The sequence below is a fragment of the Cnephaeus nilssonii genome, assembly GCF_951640355.1.
Source record: "Cnephaeus nilssonii genome assembly, chromosome: 18".
In the NCBI taxonomy this organism is placed as follows: Eukaryota; Metazoa; Chordata; class Mammalia; order Chiroptera; family Vespertilionidae; genus Cnephaeus; species Cnephaeus nilssonii.
This window is the reverse complement of record NC_137089.1, coordinates 33,199,755-33,215,956: the sequence shown is the minus strand read 5'-3', so window position 1 is coordinate 33,215,956 and position 16,202 is coordinate 33,199,755. Positions and strand designations below refer to the sequence as shown.

Below are 16,202 nucleotides of genomic sequence, written 5' to 3'. Positions count from 1 at the left end.
GGATGTACCATAGTTTATCTATTCACCTACTGAAAGATACTTTGGCTGCTTCAAACTTTAAGCAATTATAAATAAAACTGCTATAAACATTCATGTGCACATGAATTTTCAGCTCTTCTAGGTAAATACCAAGGAGCAAGATTGCAGAATCTGTTTTCTAAGATGCTGCCAAACTGACTTTCAAAGTGGCTGTACCATTTTGCATTCTCACCAGCAGTGAATGTGTGTTCCTGTTGCTCTACATCCTTGCCAGGATTTGGGATTGTCAGTGTTCCAGATGTTGGCCATTCAGGTGGGTAGTAATATTTCATTGTTTTAATTTGCATTTCCCTGATGACACATAATGAGAAGTATCATCTTGTGTCCTTAGTTGCCATCTTTGGCAAGGCATCTGTTCAAGTCAATTTTAAAAATTTGATTATTTGTTTTTTTACTGTTGACTTTTTAAGAGATCTTTGTACATTTTGGATAATAGTCCTTTATTAGATGTGTCTTTTGCAAATATTTTCTCCCAGTCAGTGGCTTTTTTACTCATTCTCTTGACATTGTCTTTTGCAGAGCAGAGATTTTTAATTTTAATGAAGTCCAGCTTATCAATTATTTCTTTCATGGATTCTGCCTTTGGTATTGTATCTAAAAAGTCATCATCATGCCCAAGGTCACATAGGTTTTCTACTATGTTATCTTCTAACAGTTTTATAGTTTTGCATTTTACATTTAGGTCTGTGATCCATTTTGAGTTAATTTTTGTGAAGGGCGTAAGGTCTGTGTCTAGATCCATTGTTCCAGCACCATTTGTTGAAAATATTATCTTTGCTCCATTGTATTGCTTTTGCTCCTTTATCAAAGGTCAATTGAATACTTGTAATTGCCTTGTGAAGCATAGTAATACAACTGGTAGACCTAAATAGAAGACTGTCAACAACTTGCTATCCCAGTGCCCATCAGCTCTATATTACCTAGTATCACCTTCACTTTGGGGTAAATTGTTTGTAGCCAAGAAAAGAAAAGTAAACATCCTGATTCTTTACATTACAAAGACATTCCAAATATCTATTACTTATTACAGTAAATATTCCATGTGCAGTCAGACCTCCTTCAGAATTGAGGATGTATTCCCTGGAGGCTAGGGGTGCTGCCAGGAGAAAGTTCTTAGATAACAGTGCCCTCTGGGGACTCAAGCTGAAGAGAGTCACATCACCCAAGCTCACAACCTCTTCCCAGGGCAGCCTGTACACAATGACTGAACAAGGTGGCAATATAAGGCCCAGTCCCTGGGTCCCAATGAGGGACAACTCTGAAGGAGCATCTCAGCTTCAGAATGCCTGAGGCGTTCATTGGAAATGACTGAACCTCAGCTTAACTTCTCCTGCTGCCAAACATTCTTCTATGGCTTCTTTTCTACAAATGTTGACCCCAAGAGCACTCCCTAATAAATTTCCTGAAAGTTGATCTCTGTGGCAGAATCTACATCCTGGAGAACCCAACCTACAACAATTAGTACCTGAATGTCTCATGGAATGACTATCTTATCGAGAACTAAGAATGGAGGTAACAGGGCTAAAACTAGGAGTTCTGGAACTAGGTTGTAATGCAGGGTGCAAGAATGCTTTTTAAAAAATGACTCTAACGTATCACTGTCTGAACAGTGGTTCCCCACCCCCTACTCTCTGCAGGAAGGATTGTATTAATTATTGGAGAAGGGGCTGTTATATTATAGGGCCCCAAATTCTTCAAGAGTTGAGCAGCAGGTAATCCTAAACAACTCTGATAAACAGCTGAAACCCCAACCAGATAGCCTAGCCCCAAAGTGATCTGATTATTTCTCCTAACAAGGCTACTTACATCTACCCTACAAATGCAGGACAGCAGAGAGAGCAAGCTTCCTACACTGGAACATAGGATCTCCCTGCCCCACAATCTCCCGTGTGTCTAGCAGACACCCTGACCCCCTCTGGTCCTTCTGAGGATGCAGCGGCTTCTCCTCTCCCACTGACACTGGCTTTATACAGCTTTTCCTTTCTCCACCTGTCTATGCCTTCACCCATGCCAGTGTTGAGAAACCTATCTTGAATCTTCATGGCTGACACATGGAGGCCTCGATGGGACTCTCCTGTACAACAAATAGTGTGACCAAAGGCATAAATTTTGCTTAGTACCAGTTATGACTTGTTTGAGATGTCAAAAGGGGTTGATGGCTACACTAGGGATGAAAATTATCCCTGCCATGAAGAAAGTTCACTGAGAGAGCCAGTGGATGGGGTGACCATGAAGTCTGAATGTCCCCAAAGCCCAAGAGAAGATAGTCTGGTGTGAGAAGTTGTCAGTGGCTGAGCAGAGCTGACTACTCACAGCAGTGACCCTGAGGGCTTCTTCACAGTTGCCAAGACAACAAGCTAAATGTTACAGGGAGTTGCATCCTCATTGGAGGAACGGTGCCTAGGTCAGCACCCCCTGTGACCACTGGCTATTTCTCCTGGCAGGAGGGACTGAATCTCCTAAGTGTCCCCAGGTCTTCAGGGCTTGGGCAGGCAGAGTTCACAGAAAAAGCTGCATCCCCATCCAGACAGCCTGACTCCAGGATGGCCTGGTCTTTCCCACAGTCAAGGTGAATGGACCTGGCTTTATAAAAGGGAATAAACGGGCCACGCAAGGCCATGCTATGTGAGATGCTGGAAGGGTACCCATTTTATTCGCTGTGACCCTGGCCTCATCCATCTCCCCTTCTCCCAGTAGAGGCTACTCCCTAACTAGAGCTATAGGACTTTGCAGAGTTCATCCCAGATCCTGCTACATGATAAGTGAAGGCACAGACAGGACCTACCTTGCCACACAAAAGGTCATCTAGCTTTTCTTGTAAAAATAATTTATAAGCTTAGGTATAGTTTTACCTTTTAAAACACATTCACATGCACTAACTCAGTAAGCCCCACATCAGCCTAGTGAATTTGGCAAGGGACATATTATATAATCCACACATTTTTCAGAAAGAAAAACTAGAACACAAGGTTGGAGAAAGGACATTTTCCTTCTTGATTTCTGAAAAAAATGTTACAAATACAGAGAACTTGAATCACAGCTACTTATACATATAACAAATTAAATGAAGCTTGTACTACAACTACCACAGAAAATCCTGGAAATAGGGTCAGCATAATTATAGGGCATGAAATAAACCTTGCAGCTTACTTTAAAACTCCCTTTGGTAAAAGCTTTAAGGGAGAGAGAGGTCACATGTTCAGAAGCTTAGATGAGAGGAGGTGGGAGAGCAGGAGTTAGAGTGAAGAGAAAGTGATTGATAGTAGAGACATATGAGACAGTGACTGGGAGTTTAAGGGAAGGCAGGGGCTCCATGTAGTCCAGAAATGCAAAAGCAACTTTTAAAATGTGCTCCCAATACACTGCACCACGTGGCCACCCGGGACAACGGCGACTCCTGGGACAGTGGGGAGTTGCCCCTCCTCTTCCAAAATGCCTACTTCACTTCCCTTCCCCATGGAGTAGGAAACCATTCAAAATAGCATCAACTATATGTCTGTTTTTACACTTTCAGCAAGATTTTATAAACAAACAAAAGGAATAAGAGGTTTAAATCAAAATAAGCACCTCTGATTAAGGTCTCACTTCTTTTGTTCCACAGTGACAAAAATTATTCAATCGACACATGTTTATCAGAGGCCCACTAGGTATATACTGGGGGTCAAATAGGTATGAGCCCCAGCTTAGGAAACAGACCCACTTATTACTCCTCACACTAGAGTAGGATGGGTGATTGAAATGGGATTTTTAGTTTTAAATTTTTTAAAAAATAATTATTAATTCATTTTCCTTGCATTGGTTGAAACTTGCACCATCTGCATGTTGAGGATTCAGCTGGAGACTTAGGTGCATAACATTTCATTCCTAGAAGTAAAACCAAAGCACCTAGAGAAACTGGAGTAATTATTGAATTTTTTTAAAATTGAATTTATTGGCATTGGTTCATAAAACCATGCAGGTTTCAAGTGTACAACTCAACAAAACATCATCTGCACACGGTATCTCGCACCCATTGCCCAAAGCAACGTCTCTTTCCATCCCCATTTATCTCCCTTTTAAGCACCTCCCCTCCCCCCACCCTCTTTCCCTATCACCACACCTCTGTGTGTCTCTATGCGTTATCTAGTCTGCACTATGAAGTGCATGAGTAATGGCTGTTTTATCTGAGAATTAGCAAACAGTGCACTATCTACATAGCTGCATATAACTGCTGCTCATTGGGAAGGAGGATCGGCCCGCTGAGTCAAGCTTACCACAGAATTAAGAAGGGACATGAGTTTTATTTGTGCTGACTCGGAATCTCCCTGACCTGTACCTTGATTTTTGAACTGCAATAATGTGTCACCAAGAAGCTAAGCAGCATGGCCTCTCTGAGTGTGGTCACACTTTTCATAGACTCACTGGTCCTGAAAAGTAGAAGGGAGCCCAGAGACAGCCTGCCCTAGCCTTCACACGCACAGAAAACCCTTCCCCGAAGGCCTGCGAGTCCGCACACACGGGAGGTAGAGTTTCACGGCTTCCCCTGTTTGCACTGAAGGGATCTACTTTAGTACAAACACTGCTGCACATTGCATCCTGAGAAGAGGGCACCCACAGGGGGTCTTTCTGGGTACAAAGCTACTTCTAGAAACCCTGGAAAGCTCCCACGCCACCTCTATATAGGACATGCTCATAAAGCAGATATTTTCTAGCTTTAATTTTTGTAAACTCTCAGGTGAATTAGGCTAAATATCCCTGAGCTTTATTCATAATTGCTACAGTAGGTAATTTGTGCCTGTGGTAACAGTAATTTAGAGTTATTAATGAAAATGAAGTCTAATTTAAAAAAAACAAAACAAACCCCAAACATGTAAATTCGGGCCGAGGTAAAAGCACAGAATATCACGGGTGAACTCTGTTTTCTTTTTCCGCTCGAAAAGACAAATATTACTTGGGTTGCAATAAGAAAACAGTACCTTGTCACACACAGTCTCATGGTGTCCCTTCATTGCACATACCTGCAGCCCTTCGATGGCCAGTCTGAGAATGGAAGGTGTCAGCTTGGAGGCTTGTTTGAAGGAAAAATTGCTCCAGTCTATGATTAAAAGGAACCCGTTGATCTGAAGCTCCGGATCTTCAATGAGGACTTCCAGGGACAGCAGGATGGCCCGCAGGATGTCTGTGAAGGAGTTCCTGCAGCCAGAGCAGAGAGGAGAGGCTGTGCGTGAATATGAGCAGGCGATCGCCCTTCGCTGGCGGCCCACGGGCCTCCTCACTCCACTGCTTCCTGAGCCCCGCCTGCAGGGTAACATCGGTGCTTTGTACCCCAAGTGACCAAAAACGCATTTGCTAAACTTCCCAGGAAAAGGCTCCAAGACTCACAGGCTGGAAGCTTCCCTGTGATCTGACTGCACCAGGACCCCAAACTTAAAGAGGCGTCGCTCTTTTGGTCTCCAGGGGTCTCTATACTCTGCCTCCCACCACAGCCCTGATTGTCTTTCATTGAAATGCATCCCTTACTCCTCTCTTCCCACACACAGCTCTAATCTCTTCCAGGGCAGGGACGGGGGCCATAATCTTAGTTGTGTTCCAGTACCTGGCTACTCGATGAGTCACTGTGGAACAAAAGAAGTGAGACCTTAATCAGAGGTGCTTATTTTGATTAAACCTCTTATTCCTTTTGTTTGTTTATAAAATCTTGCTGAAAGTGTAAAAACAGCCATATAGTTGATGCTATTTTTTTTAGATGTAATTCATGGGGGGAGAAAAATAAATAGTGAAGAATAGCTTATTTTCATTGACAGAGAGTGATTCGGGAAGGAAATTGCTTTGAGTCCGTGGGTAACTATGACAACAGGCAGACCTGAATACAAAGGAGAGTGACAGTTCTCCAGTGTTGTATGTGGTCCTTCACATCGTATATTCCCATTCACTAGTTGATTTTATCTTAATCTTCAGACATGAAGAAATGATGGCATATTCACTCTTCTACTCCCAACACATTATTGGAACTACAAACTTAAGATCTTAGAGGATTCAGCAACTTTTTTTTTTTTTTTGTAAGTAGGAAAATATAACCTCGGAGGGCAAAACACATTACTTCCTTTGGGCTATCATTAAAACCAGAAACCATATCCTTTTGTGATATCAGTGTGAAATGATCAGATTCTTGAGCATTCAAATCTGGTTTGAATTCTAACCAAGTCTAGTGATTCCAGATTTCAAAACAGGAAATCCATGATTGAGCAGTAAACTAGTAAAAACTTACTGAATGCTTATTATAAGCTCAGCATTATCTTTCATACTTGAACCCATAAAATAGTATGCTATATCTCTACTTCCAAAGAGCCCTTAATTTAGTTGGGATGGGATAGATTAGCAAGATAATTTGATCAATGCAATTTGAGTAGTCAGGGAAGAGTTTATGGAGGGATAAAGGTTTGGGATAAGTCTTGGAAGATAGATAGGATTTTGATAGATTATTGGGAGGGGGGAAGACATTTTAGGAGAGACACAAGTAAAAAAAATAAAGATATCAGCTCATTCTGTTCCTGCACAGTTCTTTTTACTAAAAATCTATTCAGTATATCAAGCTGACATTTTCTTCCCTTAAACTCACCCATTGGGTATGGTTCTGCTAAAAAGATAAAAAAAAACCTCAGGTCTTTCATACCACACACTTTCAATGATCTAAATGTAGTGGTCATGATACCCCATATTATCTCTAGACTAAAGAAATTATTAATAACTTTAACCATTTCTCATAGGAAATGGTTTTAATACTCTTCTCATCATTTTTGTTTTCTTTCATTTATATTCTCTTTTAAGCTTTAGAGATGTCAAATTCCTATTAATGTAGGATAACGTTTTCATGAGGGCTTTGGTTTTTGTTTTGAATTCATATCAAACATGATCTAAAGACCCAACTCTTTTTTAGAGATACGGTTTTATATTGGAAAGAAACATTGACTTAACAGGAGCATGGGACCAAAGATTATGAGTTGAAGCAATTCCAAATGGAATAAGGAAATGGCCAGTGGTGAACTAGAAATGATCATTAGGGAATTAAGAGGGCCTGATCCTGGATAAGCTTTCTTAAGAAGAGCACACACATGGGAAAATTCATGACTGAAAGGCTAAGCCTTAGGTAAAGCCTACAGACAGTACTGAGGTTGAAGAAAAAAGAATTGAGGAAATAAAAGGTGAGAGGCTCAAGATAGTATTGTGTTCAAACAGAGGGAGTGTTTCCAGAAATAAGGATATGATAAATTACATTACTGACCCAAATTCTTCACTTTTCTGAGCATCCACAACTAGCTATGTATTGACCTCTTTGACAATAGAGTGTACTTTCCATCCCATAGCCATGTGACTTGATATTACGGATGGCATGTGACAGAAATGACAATGTGCCAATTCTGAATCTAGCTCCTAAAAACCTCTGATGTTGCTAATGGTTCTCTTGCCTTCTGCCATTGCCATGGTAAAAGCATGCTACGGCTAGCATGAACTGAAGAGAAGGATGAAAAACACAGAAAACTAGCAGATCTTCATAAGAAAGAGAGCCACCCAGATGAACCCAGCCTAGATAAACTCCAGCTGTCCCACAGATGAGTGAGAAGTAATAAATTATTGTTTTTTTAAGCCACTGGGTTTGGGTATAGTTTGTTAAACAGCAACAACTACCTAATACCACAGGGTATAGATTACCAAGTCAAATACAACAGGAAGATTTAGGAGAATAAGGAAGGAGAAAGTGCCATTGTATTAGGTAACAAGTAAATCTTTGGGGAATTTTGAGACAGCACTTTTAGTTTAATGGTGAAGATGGAAATCATTGATTATAAAGATTTTTAGCAAATCACTTAATCACTATCTCATTTTACTCCTATATAAATGAGAGATAGCACCTCTTCCCATCATATATCCACTTGTATAAATTCCCAAGAATAGACATAAAATTCTTCCTGGAAACTATGCATTTTCAAGACCCCAGAAATAATTTGTTCTGGCCCTGCCAAGGCATTAAGGGTGAGTTAATTAAACGTTTGACCAAATATAGCAGGCTAATTTTTAAGTTGATAATTTTGTATGGCCTGTGAATTATGTTATAAATATCCAAATGGCCCCTGGCAGAAAAAAGGTTCCCCACCCCTGCAGGAGTTATGCAAAATGACGGTATGAAGGAGCTTTGTGAATTGGAAAGCATATCCCAACTGGAGCCAATATTTGTACTCTCACGAATTAGTGGTCTACCCCTCTTGGTTGTACTTCTTCATGGTGGTAATGGCAGCAGGACAATGGGAAATGTGCAAAATGCAATTGTGTTCTGTTCTGATAAATCTATTTTTTCCTTTCTAAGGCTGAGGGTCTCAGAAAAAAATGGTCTGGAAGGGGAATTCTGGTGATATATTTTCTGGTAGAAAATATATCTAATAATTATTAGATACTACATATCTAATAATTCCTATTTGAATCAAGTTTTAACTGGGTGGTCTCTCCATGTGCAACCAGAGCCCGTGGTCGGCAAACTGCAGCTTGCGAGCCACATGCAGCTCTTTGGCCCCTTGAGTGTGGCTCTTCCACAAAATACCACGGCCTGGGTGAGTCTATTTTGAAGAAGTGGCATTAGAAGAAGTTGTTTAAAAAATTTGGCTCTCAAAATAAATTTCAATTGTTGTACTGTTGATATTTGGCTCTGTTGACTAATGAGTTTGCTGACCACTGAACTAGACAAATGAATCCATATTTCTCAAAGGGGTAATCCAGGAAAAGAAAAAAAAATGTACTTGTGTTCTGAAAATATTAGAAGCAAGGAAGAAGCTAATAAAAATGTTTAGCTTTGCTGTTGTAGAATTAATATTTGCAGGAGCTTAATATTAAGTTTACTACTTAATGTTAGCTGGAAAGTCAAACTAGATAATTACTTTTCTCAGCAGGGACAATCACTAAGAGAACAGGAGCCTGGGAATTAACTCCGCTTCACATGGTTTGATAGTCCCATAATGTCAAGAGGAGAAAGAATGGAAAGAGGAAGAAAGAATGAATTGGGAGTTGGGGGGGAGAAAGAGAAAAAAAAAACCTTGCAACTGTGCAATTAATTTTTTATTTTTATTAATTTTAATTTTTTTTTTTGGTGCCGTGACTCGGATACAAATCGTATTTCTATTAATTTTATCCTATTCTGGCTTGTAAAGAAAATTTTTGGATTTATGTTAATCTAAGAATATAATTCCTTGTAACATCAGAATAAATGAGTTGCCTATTGATTTATTATTAGTTGCAATATGGGAATATCTGGCTCTCAAAGTCTCAGCATCAGAAAGAAGGAATAATGATTTTAATACTATTTAAACATCTTATGACATGCAAGGCCCAGTCCCTATATGTGGAATTCTATCTAATAAAGAGGGAATATGCTAATTGACCATCACTCCATCACAAAGATGGCTGCACCCACGGCTGAGGCCAAGTTCCTATAAGGAGCCTTAACGAGCAATCAGCAGGGACCTGAGGCTATGCCCTCCCCTGCCCCCATGGGGCTTGACAGGGGACCTCAGGCCGCGCCCCCCACCCTGGCATCAGGCTGGGGGACCTCAGGCCGCACCCCCTGCCCCAGTGTCAGGCCAGGGGACCTGAGGCCATGCCCCCTGCCCAGCAGGGCTTGACCGATGACCTCCAGGTGCACTTCCCATCCTGGTTCTGGGCTAGGAGACCTGAGAGTTCTCCCCCCGCCCCAGCGCCAGGCCAGGGGACTTCAGGACGTGCCCCCCACCAGGTGGGGCTTGACAGGGGACATCAGGCCACGCCCCCCACCCTGGCACCAGGCCAGGGGACCTCAGACTGCACCCCCACTTGGCAGGGCTTGACAGGGGACCTCAGGCCGCGCCCCCCGCCCCAGCACTGGGCCAGGGGACTTGAGGCTGCACCCCCTGCCTGGTTGGGCTTGACAGGGGACCTCAGGCCGTGCTCCCCACACACAGTGGAGCTTGACGAGGGACCTCAAGCTGCACCCCCAGTGCTGGGTTGGGAGAACTCAGGCCACGCCCCTGCCCAGCAGGGCTTGACGGGGGACCTGAGACTGTGCCCCCCCTCCTGGTGCCAGGCCAGGGGACCTGAGGCTGTGCCCCCCCACCTGGCGGGGATTGACAGGAGATCTCAGTCTGTGTCCCCCACCTGGCGGGGCTTGATGGAGGACCTCAAGGCACGCCCCCCCCCCCACTGGTCTGGGCTGGGGGACCTCAGGCCACGCCCCCCATCCTGGCACTGGGCCAGGGGACCTGAAGCTACCCCCCTGCCTGGCAGAGCTTGACAAGGGTGGGACTAGCTGGGTCTGGATCTAGCCCAATGGGAGGTGGGGGAGCGGCTGGGTCTGGGTCTCACGTGATTTTGAGGTGCATGTGGGTGGGTGGGGACTTGACTCTGGGTCCCATAGTGTGCCCCAGACTCTGTCAGGAGGAAGGTTTTCATATACATTTTACTAATTTTCTTTCATCTCTGACACTTCTATTACAGAGAAAGGGCAAATAGCAATATTATTTCAATAAATAGAAATAAATTATTTCTTCTAATTAATCCCCTTTTAATGTGCACGAATTTCATGCACCGGGTCACTAGTTTTAAATAAGGAGCAAGACACAGGATATCATCCTCTCTGAATTTTTGGTTCAGTGTGGGTCACAGAACCTCAACTAAAATGGGTATAGTTTACAAAAACAAGTACTGTAATTTCAAATTTTTATCTCTCTCTACCCTGAATGACAACAATATATGGGAAGAGTATGGAGTCCAACCCACCTTCAACTCAACCATATGCTTATTGAGGACCAAACACAAAGGGTATTGCTCTTGAACAAGGTCCCAATTTTGAACTAGACTACAGAAAATAGCAGGACTATGACTCCTCACTCAAGTAAAGCATGAAGATAAAAGGCTGTGTCTCTGTAGACCAATCCTGAAAGGCCTACCCATCTCTAGATATAGACACAAGAACGCAAAATATTTGTACCCATCATTCAAAATGACACAGACACTAAAGCTATCAAATTTCAATTTGCCAAGTTCTTTCTTGTTTATATATCTGTGATGAACAAGAATTTAATGTATGTGTGTGCACATATAATAATTCACCATTTAGAGTTTCCTTCATTCATTTTTTTTTGTTTTAAATGAAAAGACAGTTTAATAGATAAAACCAATATTGTATCACATTTGATCCAACTGCTTCTAAATTTTCCCAAGAATTAAAAATAATAAAATTAATACCAAATACATCTATTGGCTTACTTACACAGTTAATGCAATTTCTTATCATTTAATGTCTTCTTTTAAAAATGTTGAAGTATCTGAAACTGGATAAGGAGTCAGGGGACATTTGTTCAAAGATTTAATGAAGTTCTACTTTATGGAAGTAAAATAAGATAAGAGGGTATTTTTTAACCTTCCTGCTAATAGATGGAAACTGGTAGGAGACATTAAAATACATGCACATGGAAAGCGATGGAGCAAAGTCATTAAAAGCATAAAGCTTGTAGTTAGCAGATTCTGATTTAAATCTTGTCTGCTCTGTGCAAGCTTAGCAAGTCACTTTCTCTCTCTGTGATTTAGTTCTCTCCTCATTTGTAGAAGAAGAATCATAACACCAGCCTCACTGGTAATGATAAAGTAAGAGAATATACACAAAGCCATAGCAGAGCAACTGGCTCCTACTAATCCATAGAAGGAGCTGATGGTCACGGTGATTTTCATTATTAGATAAGTGAATATGTTATCAGGTCGAAAGTAATAGAGGTTGCAAAGTGTTTGGGAATTACAAGGAGAGATCACTATGGCTGGGGGACTTTGGAGCATCTTCAATTGGACTGTGTAGAATGTGAAAGGTTTGGACACTGGACATAGAAGGAGCCACATAAATAGTGAGATCTGAGACCATGGAGACTACTGAATTGGGAGAAAAAAAGCAAGTTTACCTGTGCCATGGGGTAAGTGAAAAGGCATGAAGAAATAAGGTTAGATTGTGGCCCATCTTCGGTCTGTTTTCCAGGAGAACTACTAGCTATTTGTGCAGGGGAAGAAAGCAATGGCAGTTATGCTTTAGGAAGATTTGAACTGACAACAGGGAATATGTAAATTGGAGTCAGGAGACTGGAGCAATGTGGTCCAATTAGGAAGAGGCAATTGTAGTGCATTAGGTGAGAGATGAATGGAAATGATAGTGATATGAGAAGAACTATAAGGGACAGTAACCATGACTTCGTTACAGATTAGATGTGGCATAAAGAGAGGAAAGACTGTGGTACTATTAAGAATAAAAGGAACCCTGTTGGGTAGGAAATGAGTCAGAGGTGTTGTACTTGTATCTAGTTCTTACATAATAAGAATCAGCGCCCAGGAGAGCCACACAGAATATTAATATGAATATGACCTGACACTGGGCTGTCAAGGGAATGCCTCGACATGCATGGTTGTGTGGGGTCTACATTCCTGTCACTCAAGTGATGAAATATTACTATAAACAGATGCCAAGTCTACAGGAGAAATAGTTCCTGTTCTAGTCATAAGAAGAGACCACTGCCTTTGAACCCCTGGAAATTACCTATACCTACACATAGTCGATGCTCAACCAATAGTTCTCAGTGAAGGTACAAAGGAGGGCATGTTAAACCAACCCATTGGAAGCTTTAAAAATTAAAAATAAACAAAACCTACTCTGGGAGCGCCAGTGGGTATATTTCCTTCTTCTTCAATGCCTGTTACACTCATTTCTAGGGAAAGTAATGTCTGATGTGTGTCCTTAAGCACATTTTCTATCACAGTTCATATTTATAGAATAATATATTACCGAGTCTCATATATCCAAGGGTTGGAGAGGAAACAAAGCTTTAAGAATTGATTTTAACTTAGGAGAGGGTCATGTCTGAGTTCACATAGATGAGTGTGGAGGTAAAAGAAGACGATAAGGACGTGACAATCTAGAACAGTTAATAATAAATGCTAGATGGATGTTTACAGACAGGAAGGCTGGTATAGCTCAAGATTCTTAGTCCATTGGGAAAGAACTGCCCCCCAAACCCCACTTTAAGATAGGCTGAAATGCACGTGGGGAAGGGGATTATTTCATCCAGCTCTCTAGATGGGGATTGGGCCATGGTCTAAAGGGAGCAGCAGCAGCAGAATAAAAACACAGCCCGATGGAAGTGAGCTATGAGCATGAGATTCATCCCTAAATGACTATGAAATATTAATTTCATGCTTGTCTATTCTGGTAACTCCCTTGGCTGAGGAGCTACTGAAAAGAAAAAAAACCAGGAAGAGTCTCAAGTAGGTGAAAAAGCACTCACTACTAAATATTAGGCATGGAGTTAGAATCAAATCAGCCTAACCAGGGTTGGAAACAGCACGATCTTCCCTGCCGAGGGTGAATGAGTGTGGATGGCCACCTCACTCTTACTTCCAATGGAATACAATTGGCACTTACAGGCCTTTCACGGGGTTCATGACAATGTACTAGTCCGTACTTGAGATGGGATATTCTTTCCTCTAGGCCTGTCTGGCTCTTATAACCATAAAAATCACTCTTAGGATAAGAAATTGGACAATAAGATGAGAGAGCAGGCATTTTAGGAAAGCATCCATCCTGTGGTGCTCCATTGCCTTGAATGATTTTGCCCTCCTGAGGTTTTTTCCCTCTGGGTGATTTGCTGCAATCACTCTTGCAATCAAGAGGTTCCTTTCTGAAATCACAAATTCTGATAACAGTGTGCGAGGCAACTTGAGTTAAGTAGTGCCGTAGCAAAACAACACCATAGATGTTGCATTTCATGGGACTTAAGTTGGAATTATACAGCATCTCATAATTTCAATTAATTCATAAAATTGCCTGCCTCCAATGAAAACTCCATCCTTCTGTACTTAATAAAGAGATCAATATATTCTGGCAGGATACAAAGACCTTAAAACCAAGAGAAGTCCCAAGGCTATAAAATTAGTTGCCTACAAATAGGAGTCTCAACCCTGACAAATGTGGGTAATTCACATGAGAAGAGTTAATAGAGACTGAATTTAAAGAGTTTGCCATCTGATTGAAGTTTTCAAAGTTGGTTTATCCTTTTCCCTTTTAAAATTCTAGCCTTTTAAATTATAAGCTACTGAAACATCAGCAAGCAATCAAATTCATGAAAGATTAAAAGGAGAGAGCCACAGGAAATCATTATGTAATGGGAAGAAAAGTCTTATTTTTGCAGGTAGTATATTTGAGGTAGTTTAACAATGTGACAGAAATGCAACTTGTTGGCTGGTTTCCAGGTAGGCATTCTTTTATCTGGTTATCATCACTCTTCAACTATTTCCTCTTCCTCAAGACACCTCAAGGCTATTGGGTTCCTGAAGAGGGAAAGATATAAGGTTCTCATGACCTTCACTGCTATGAGCCTCAGGAAGACCCTTACCACTGTTTACAATGTTTATGAGTTTGGGCACCATTAAGGCCAGTCTGATGGGAAGAATTTTTGGTCTTGATCAACCCCTATGATACTTAATGATAGCTCACAAATCACAATAATGACAAGCACTTGATCATCCTTCTGAAACCAGGATAAATATATGCCCACGGCCCAGAGGGGAAAAGCCTCCTGCAAATACCACCTACACTATTTTCCAGAATAGAACATGTGCGTAACTTCGGCAGAAAAGTCCCCTTTGGAGGTTTCCAAAGACAGCTGGAGCCTAGCGAGCTGCGCCTATAATAGTTAATTGGCAGGGCCAGGCATGTCATTAAGAGAGATGTGGGTATTCCGAGAACTCTCCTCGCAGAATTCTCTCACTCATTGGGCCCAGCCAGCCCCAATCGGGCAGGTCACGGAGACTAAAGAGTGGGAATGCCCTTTCCCTGGACTTTCTTCATAAACCAGTGGGCTAGGGCCTCTAATGGACCCACTGCCTGAGCCCCAGTCCGAATACAGACTCCTTACTCTCACCCTAATTCTAGGAATCAGAAGTAAAACAAAAGGTAACATTAAATACATTCATTAAAAAATGAACACGTGCTCCAGATGGTTCACTGAACAACAACAGGATTGGTTGACTTTTCCTACCCAGGGTCAGCGTGCTTCGAGGGCTAACTTTGCCCTACAAGGTCACTTTACCCTCGGAGGCTCTGACAACTCTCTATGGAATTATTTTATGGAGATGGTTAAAGATAACGTTGGTTTCTTTCATTTAATTACATCAGAGATTATCACTTGGCAATCCTCTAAGCAATTAGAGCCAGTGGTTATTATTTATTACCGCCACTTAATAGGAGCTACACTGCAGGAGATACTGCAAAACATCAACTTATATCTATCTTTAACACCCATCCCAAATATCCTACTCTGAATACAGAACAGAATTTAGAAAATGCATTACATAGATATAACTATCATACCTAATAAAATGGTAATATGCAAATTACCATCACTCCGCTATGCCCACGATTGGGCCGGCTGGAGGCGCGGGGGGCGGGACTCAGGGTGGCCGATTGGCTGGCGGTAGGAGCGGGGCTTAAACGGCCGGCGCTGCTTAGGCCGGCGCTGCGGAAGACGCTGGTGGTGGAACTCGGGGTGGCCGATTGCGTGGCTGCTGGCGGAAAACTGGTGCCGGCAGCCAGGTGAAGGAAAAGTCTATTGCACGAAACTTCGTGCAACGGGCTCCTAGTATAGTTATATAGGTGTAGATATAGATATAGATATAGATATAGATATAGATATAGATACATAATATATATTGTAAATACACAAAGAGAAAATACAACATTTTAGAATTAGGGGTTCTGCTGTAGAAGGATTTCATTGCCTAGATTTATCCTAATAAAATATCAGGGATTGTAATGGACTACTTAGAAAGGTCAGCCATTTCTTTTCCAAAGAGGAAAAGGGGTGGGGGTAGATTGAATGCTCAGGCTCTGGAAAGTTCTATCTCAAATTTGTCCTCTTGCTTTAATCCATTTCTACAAACAGATGGGCCGTTGCTGGACCCTTTTCTATTAACCAAGGCACAAGGAGGGTTTTCCTCACACAGAACAATTCCAGAGGAAAGAAGTGGAACTTTCTGTCTCTTTCACCCAATCGGGGATGGTACTTACACTTCCATAATTCTCTGGACCCTGAGTGGATTAGCATGGAGGCTGGTTCTCCCAGAATGGGTTT

General features: G+C 41.8%; 1 protein-coding gene across 1 annotated transcript in view; it reads right to left on the bottom strand.

Moving 5' to 3' along the window:
• CLVS1 (clavesin 1) overlaps positions 1-16,202 on the bottom strand; it is a gene marked incomplete at both ends in the record, with an annotated part of 117,313 nt that overhangs the window by 63,761 nt on the left and 37,350 nt on the right. The window contains one exon of the mRNA XM_079796529.1: positions 5,037-5,211. Coding sequence (XP_079652655.1) covers positions 5,037-5,211 — 175 coding nt within the window. The remainder of the gene's footprint in view (positions 1-5,036; positions 5,212-16,202) is intronic.